The sequence below is a fragment of the Bidens hawaiensis genome, unplaced genomic scaffold (genome assembly GCF_021521415.1).
Source record: "Bidens hawaiensis isolate Kalapana, Puna unplaced genomic scaffold, B.hawaiensis_p1.1 tig00040155_1, whole genome shotgun sequence".
Lineage (NCBI taxonomy): Eukaryota > Viridiplantae > Streptophyta > Magnoliopsida > Asterales > Asteraceae > Bidens > Bidens hawaiensis.
In genome coordinates, this window is record NW_027505654.1 from 22,768 (window position 1) to 31,028 (window position 8,261).

General features: G+C 39.7%; 1 protein-coding gene across 1 annotated transcript; it reads left to right on the top strand.

Annotated features, from left to right (window-relative positions):
- Positions 1-889: 889 nt before the first annotated feature.
- LOC143614530 (putative F-box protein At4g05475) lies at positions 890-1,491 on the top strand. Its single transcript, XM_077087943.1, has 2 exons — positions 890-1,205; positions 1,346-1,491. The coding sequence occupies exons 1-2, from the start codon at positions 890-892 to the stop codon at positions 1,489-1,491; spliced, it is 462 nt and encodes a 153-aa protein (XP_076944058.1).
- The last annotated feature ends 6,770 nt before the right edge of the window (positions 1,492-8,261 follow it).

The window sequence follows — 8,261 nt, forward strand, 5'->3', positions numbered from 1 at the left end:
CTCTGATCAGATCTTTCGCCCATACCTCGTCAGGTACAGTAAAAGATCCTTCAGTATACGGACTGGCTTATTTGGGCGGGAGTATTCCCCCTCCCGCCTCTGTGCGGGATTGCTCCCGGCTTGGCTCATTCCTTCAGGTGACACTGAATGATCGAGAGCTAAGTGCCTTGTGCGTGTAGCCATGCTGCGCGGGTGGCCTTCCCTAATGGCTTGTATCCGAGGCTGCGGGGACAGGCGGAGTCCTTCACCATTGGGAGGCATTTCCTGCGGGACCAGCTTGCGTACTGCGCGTATGGACGTTACGTCTCTGAGCATGGTTGGTTCTGCGGATCCAGTTGGTCTCTGCACAGACTTCCCTGTTTAAGGTGAGTCTTGCGGGTCCAACTGGGCTCTGCTGGGACCTACCTCTTCACTGTCAAAATCAAAATCAAATGGAGGAAGAAGCAAGGCGGGTCCAAAGCCCAAACGGATACGGCGAGTGAAGAAACCGACAAGGAACTGGTTGGAGCTTCCGTCAGATCTAATGCTCAATATACTTCAAAGACTCAGTGTGCTTAACATCCTTGATAATGTCCAAGACGTGTGTACCGCTTGGCGTGAAATTTGCAAGGACCCTGCAATGTGGAGGGTCGTTTATATGAATGATTGCTTAGAAGATAAGTTCGGAAGGAGCGGATGCAAGGAAATGTGTAAGGATGTTGTGGATAGAAGCCAAGGCCAATTGGTTGATTTGACCATCGTTGGCTTTTGCGATGATGAGCTTCTTCGGTATGTTGTTAAAAGGTATGAGTTTTATCTTTTTGGTATTCTTTTCAACATGTTTCTGATATGTTTGGATTGGCTTTCATTAACAGATCAAGTCAGCTTAGACGTCTAGAAGTCATACAATATGATCCTAGTGACTGAAATCTGGAGTAAAGCTTTCAAGAAATTACCTTTATTGGAGGAACTCAGCCTAATCGACACAAGCATTTGGAAAGAAGATATTGAAGTTGCAGGTCGTTGTTGCCCCTTGTTAAAAACACTCAAACTGAACCAACTAGCTGATAAGATGTCTGATAGATTATGGGATGATGGTAGTGATGATGATGATGACGATGATGACGAGGAGACCTTGACTATGAAGAAGTTACCCTTAGCGATTGGGAAAAGCTTACCTGGGTTAACTCACCTTGAACTCATTGGGAACTACATGAGAAACACTGGTTTGCAGGCCGTTCTGGACGGCTGCTGTCACCTTGAATCACTTGACCTGCGTCGGTGCTCGCGCATTGATCTAAAAGGAGCGTTGGGGAAAAGATGTTCGCAACAGATTATCTTAAACTTCCCCGTGATTCTCTTAAAGGGTGTCCATATAATAATTATGTTCTTGATGATTGGGATTCTGAATATGATAGAAAGTTGGACTCTGAGTCTGATGTTGATGACTTTGCTAACTTGAGCTTTGAGAGTTTGCGTGAGATGATGGCTTTCGAGTCTATATTTGATTAATCTGTCATACTGAGAGGTGAGTTGTTGTATGGATCTATAAATGTATCATTCATTCTTAATATGATGTTTGGATGCTAATTGTGCTTGTGTTTTCCTTTTGAAGGTGTAGCTGCAAGAACAGTCTTCTGTTAGGTGTAGCTCAAGCATGGTAAATCGAGTAATCAATACTCTGTTAATGATTTATCCAGTTTTATGAAACTTGTCACATTGTCAGATGTTTCTTTCTTTGGGAACTTGCTTTGGAATTGAAATGCATTTCTGTGATGGTTGTTTCAAACAGGTCTTACAAAATATGTGACCATTTTGCTAAATGTGATTAACAAGACTTGATTGCATTCACCTTTTAAATGCCACTTTATTAATTCTTAGGCATTTGGTTTTTGTTTTTTATTTCATATGGGCATTGCTTTGGTATTAGGCTTGCATAGGAATGATATCATTCTTAATATGATGTTTGGCTTTGATCTAGGAGTGCAGAATCAGATTTTCGTACACTCTGTTCTGTGGCAAAAACCCAAGTATGAGGGTTTTAAATCTAAGATTATACATGTATAAAGATATAGGTTGATTTAGGTTAAGTAGTGTTCTTAGGAGAAAAAAAACTCTTAACGGGTCAGGATGGGTGACTAATTCCTGTTTTTTTAGTTTACTTCCAGTTATTCGTTGTCTTGGACAATTCTTCTCTTTTATTAATGTCCCATATATTACCTGAACAAGGAATTCCATGTTGAGATGCACAAATTTTGCAGTATTTCAAGTTTAAATGGCATAATTGCAGATTGTAGGAGTTACAAATTGTTGTTGCTACTTGTTGATAAATAGATGTTTTGTATTAGGACTTGATATCTTGTACTAGTCTAAATCACTAGGCCTAATTCCCAACCATTTTATATCTTGTTTAGTCAAATTTGCCTATCGTAAGACATGCTCTTTGACCAACAGCCATAAACATACAACATCTTCAATTAAGAGTATGAACTATATTAGGCTGCCCTTTGGCTGTTACAATGATGCAAGGAAAACTCCTTTTCAATTAAGAGTATGAACAGTGCCTAAAATCTTGTCTGCTAATTGACTTGCAAATAGACTATTCTATATATTCTCTTTTTAGTATGTTAGACTGTTAAGAGTCTGAGAATTTACTAGCATACAGGTATTATCTGCGTCTAATCATATAAATTGGACACATATAGTTTTTTATATTTCTTAATTCATTTTGCTGAACTAATCTCTCTAGATATAATTTTAGAATGTCATGTTTGAAACCCATTCTTACTAAATTGATGATTTTATAAACGGCCCTCTTGATCCGTATCCATTTTTGCCAAACTATGATCCGAATAGAACCGTCATGACCCGTACTTATGGACGGAGCTTATTGAGGGCCAGGGGTGGTCCCGGCCCCCTGTTAACTCGTTTTTTCCCCAAAACTTTGTATGCGTAATGTAAATTTACTTGTTTTTGGCCAAAAAGTTGAGCCCCCCCCCCCTCTCCGTTTATGAAAAGTTCCATACAATTTTAGTCTGGCCCTTAGATATTTTCATCCAAGCTTTGCCACTGCCCATACTAACCTGAACCCATCAAATGCTACACCAACCCGCTTGGCCTAGGGATGGCAATGGGTCGGGTTTACGTATTCCCAAACCCATACCCGGATTATTAAAGCTCGTCCCAAACCCGTCGGGTTTAATCGGATAATTGCCCGTCGGGTTTCGGGTCCCCTATCGGGTTTTCACAATATACCGTCGGGTATACCTGACCCAGAACCCATCGAGTTTCTTTGGGTTTTTACAAAATGATGAAGCAAAGATGGATCAATTATTCATTGAGATTATGAACAAAAATAAAGATAATCAAACATTCAGTGATATTATAAATAATTTGTCATGTAAGTTGGTGAGATTTTAAACAATTTGCTATGTAATATGGTGTGACTTACTTTTCCTTACCCATGTTTGAAAGTAATGCATATGTACTCGCTAACAGATCTCCGATAAGATGTTAACTTTCATTTTCTTTATCAACTTATATATGATGTTCACGATTTATATAATTAAAATATATAAATAAAATTATCTCGGGTTATTGGGGTATATAATTGGGTAAACGGGCTTATGTAATCGGGTCAGGTAATCGAGTATATTACAAATCCCAAACCCGTCCCAAACCCGAAAAAATTTTCAAAAGTGACCCCAAACCCATCCCAAACCTTAATGGGACGGGCAATACCCGTCCCAAATTTTCGGGTTTTGGGTTTTTCCGTCGGGTTCGGGTCTCTTGCCATCCCTAGCTTGGCCTTCCCATTATGTCAGGTATAGCAATAAAGTTGTAATGAAACCCATCCTCTCATTCCCACAATCAAAACAACCAAACACCCTCATAAGTAGTTGGCGCTGTTTACCAGCCAAAGTCTTTACGGCCTCTTGCTTGAAAGTGTACAAACTAAGTTGGTCGGGCTCGGCATACTCTATCAAGCTAAAATTTTAGCCCTGTAGTACTCGGGTTGTTTACAAATTACACGTCAATCATCTACATAAATAATTTCAACCATTTTTTTTTATTGATTATCGGATGTTAGTCATTCAAGCCTGCTTAGGTCCGAACCTATTAGGAACAAAGCAAAGATAGCATGCAGATGAACACGCCGACTCCAAACCCATTTGCCAACCTGACGCGATTGACACCCCTAGTTGTATGCATGTTATCATGTTTTCTTTATATGCAACAGTTGTTTTCTGCCTGAACGCCTGGCTAAGACTTGGTAGATCTAAATACTATAGGAACGGATATTAATCATGTTGTTACCTTAATAAGTTAATATTGTTGTTTCGTTATGCATAGGATTTTGGTATCTTTCTTGCATAATTAGTTTGGCTTGTAATGTCTAGATATGATAATACAACAAGACAAAAATGCCATCTTTATTTCCTATACTACCAATTATTATAGGAGATCGACATGACTGCTTTTTATGGCTTGTCCATGGCAAAATTGAAGCCATTACAAGCCTTTTGCAAGCCATGTTCAACCATGATGGCACATATTATAATTAAAGTTTGGCCTTACTAAATAGAAAATTAGCCTGTCTAGCTAATGTTTTAATAATTGCTTCTTGATGTTAGAATCTATATGGACTTGTTTCAACTTATACATTTTTCAAACCAAACCAAAAATCTTCTCAAAACAAAGAAATGGATTTTTTTTTTTAAATTTCTTCGTCTAGCTCCGATTCTGAAAGCAAGGATGATTAAAAATGCCATGGCATTCCTTGGTCTAGTCGCACAAGCAGCAAGTCGTCCTCGAAAAGAAACAAAAGTTTCAGCGTAGAGAGATCACGAAGCCGCACATGAACGACTAATGAGAGATTATTTTGTTGAAGTTCCCAACTTCAATAAACAAATATTCAGGCGTATATCCCAGGGGCTATTTTTAAGTTGTTGCCGATATGGAGGCAAACTTTGAATACTTTCAAAAATGTTACGATGGTAGATCCAAAAAGGAGTTCTCAACAATTCAAAAAATGCATATCCGCAATTAGCCAGCTAGCATACGGGGTTGTTGTTGACGCTTACGATGAGGTACTAGCTATGCCTGAAAGAACGTCATTGTGACACTTTACAAAACTTTTGTGACAATATTATTTAATTATACGAAAAATAATATTTGTGTAGACCAACCAGTCACGACATAGAACTTGATATGATGGTCATGGTCCATGGATTTCCAGTGATGATAGGAAGCATCGATTGTACACAATAGGATTGGAGGAATTGTCCAATGGAGTGATGAGACCAATTCATACGAGGAGATCATAAATACCAACAATATCCCTCGAAGCAATGACTTGCAAGATTTATGAATATGAGATGCATTTTTTTGTATCGTCGGATCGAACGACTTAAATGTCCTATATCAGTTGCCTTTTTGCAACGAACAAATGCATGGGATGACACCGAGGTGTTTGTTTTGATGTGATCGGGCATCATTTTGATTTCGTTTACTACCTTGTAGATGGTATATAACCACTTTGGGTAGTCTTTGTAAAATCCCTAAATTTCTGGTGGAACAAAAAAATAGAAGTTTGCAAAGGCGTAAGAAGTGACGAGAAAGGTGTTGAAAAGGCTTTTAGTGTTTTGAAAGCAAAATAGGGAATAATTCGAGTATTGGTGCAACAAATGCATCCTAGAAAAGTAAGAAAGATATTGTACGCTTTCGTCATTTTACACAATATGATCATATAGGATGAGGGTAGGGCTATATCATTGGAACACATATCGATCCTCGAAACAACAATATGGCGGACGGAAATTTCATTAGTCTATTGCATAACCGAGAAACACATTTTGTTTTACGATTTAATCTTGTTGTGCATATATGGAATACCGACTTACCAAGGCTCGGCGAGTTAAAGAATTTTTAATGTTTCATTTAGTTTTTATTTTATTATCATTTTCTTTTTCTCTAATTTTTAATGTTTTTAATTTGTATGTTTTTAATTAATTGAATGTTATTCTATTATAATGTTATGTTATTTTTATTTGAATGTAATTTACATTAAATTAGTTAAATAAAAAAAAACTAAAATGGTTGAAATACAAATTAGGATGAAAGATAGTCTTTTCAAAGTCTAAAGATGATTATTACAACAATATGACGTGACACTAACATGAAAAAAAAAAGATCGTGAAAGACGTAAGGGTGAGAGAGAGGCCACCACCATAATAGATTATAAAATCCTCCACCCAATGTAAATAGTTAATAGTTAAGGCCGAGGGGTGTGGGGGGCGCGAGAGGGGGCGTGAGTGGGGGCGCCAGCCAATAATATTGTGACGTGTGGCAGAGAGAGAAACTTGATAAGATGGGTGTTGGTAGTGGTGATAGCGCCCCGGGCCATGGTGTGGAGGGGCACGAGAGGGGGCGCGAGCGGTTTATTTTTTTATAAATGTATTAAAAAAACGTATTATTAAAAAAACAAGAAATTATTTAAAAAAACACACATTAATTAAAAAAACACATTAATATATAAAAAAAATTAAAGTACTAAAGAAAAACATTATTCTTATTATTCGGCTTCGTCTTCTTCGATCAACCTCTTCCGGATACGTTCCTTTTGTTTTTCCATCAGCATTTGGTCGACCGGATTTAGGTGGCTGAAGTCTCTTGCAAGGAAGTCCAAATCTCTCATTCTTTTTTTTTCCTTTTTGTCAATAGAGACCACCTCCATGGTTTTGTTGAATTTATTGAGGGATTCAACAAGATCGTTGATGTTTACGGCTTCCCCCTCAGCCGGTTTTTTCCCCCTGGCGTTCCTTCCCAATGGCCGCCTCCTCGGCGGTGAAGACGTTTCCTCCCCCGCAACGTTTAGGTCGAATCCAACCCGGCAATCCGACCCGGCGGAAGTGCTGTACGCTCCAGACGAACTAGTTTTAGTCCGTTTCGGCCCTACTTCCGCATCAACGTCCGGCGCCACCAGCTCAACCCACTTAGAACACCTTCTCAACCTCTCCCACACCTTTACATCGTCCCACGTCTTCACCGTCCCATACCTCCGCAGGCACTCCTGCCTCCACTCTTCGACAGTGAAATTATAAACCGCCAAATCGTCACTGCCACTTGGTCTCATACGACCGGCGTTCCTGTTGAACAGATTATTAAACAAGCCGACAAATTTTCTGATTTCGGTCCACCGACCCGAAATCATATCGGCGGTCCGCTCTGTACTCCCAACGAGCGAATAGAACGTCTCCCTAACCTTTGTCCAAAAGACCTTGCTCTTTTGGTAGTCCGCTGCAAAATGCATAAATAAATTTGTAAGTCATTTAACTTTTTTTGGTAACTTTTTTATTAAAAATCATTTTTAAAAACGTTAAAACAATTACCGCAACGCCGATCCTCAGAAGTGACTATCCAAGCCCGACACAGGGCTTCCTTCTCATCCGATGACCACGGAGTGATTTTCCGTTTCGCCCTTCCGGTCGAAGCCGAACCCGACCCGTCCGTTGCAACTTGTTTTTTCCGGTGGACGCGTCTTCTTTGTCCCGCAGCTTCACCTTCTGGTTCTGGTTCTTGTGTCTCCGGAACTACAAAGTTAGGAGACGGTTGTATGTTGGATGGTTGAAAGCCGGATGGTTGTTGCGACCCCGAATAAAACATCGGTTGGTCCGGTGCCGACCATAAATCGTCGTAACTGTAATCTGATTCTAGGTTTGGGTACCAATTTCCAGCCATGTTTTTAAAAAAAGGTTTGGAAGATGGGGTGATTTCGGGTTTTGGGTGTGGTATGTGATATTGGTTTGGGTTTGATATATGTTTAATACAGAGAAACAAAATCGAGTTGGAAATAGGTTTGATATGGGTGTTGAAATGGGTTTGATATGGGTTTGTTATTATATATAGGAAAAAAAAAACGTTTTTTTTTTAAATAAAACACCCCCCAACGGCTATTCACCCTTTCCAAGAAAACTCTTGCGCCATTCTCAGCCGCTAGCACCCTGACGCCTGCCTCGTTTTCCGCTCTCGCGCCCCTCTCGCGCCCCTATCGCGCCTCGGTGGTGTGGTGCTCGCGCCCCGGGGCGCAAGCGTCCGGCCTCTTGCGCCCTTCCTAGCGCTCCACACCCCTCAGCCTAATAGCTTATTAAAGTGGTAAAACAATCCGCATATATATAGAGAAAATTAGTGATCTTTGACTTTATGAATACATTGACATTGTCATGTTGACCACTTTACCAAAAAGAAATTATTTGAAATTTCAATTTCCTTAGTCAGTTGAC

Bases quoted from the DNA above. Each gene is read 5' to 3' on its own strand.
- LOC143614530 (XM_077087943.1), top strand. From the start codon at position 890: ATGATCCTAGTGACTGAAATCTGGAGTAAAGCTTTCAAGAAATTACCT. The intron at 1,206-1,345 runs GTTTGCAGGCCG...ATTCTCTTAAAG, and splicing joins GAACTACATGAGAAACACTG to GGTGTCCATATAATAATTAT.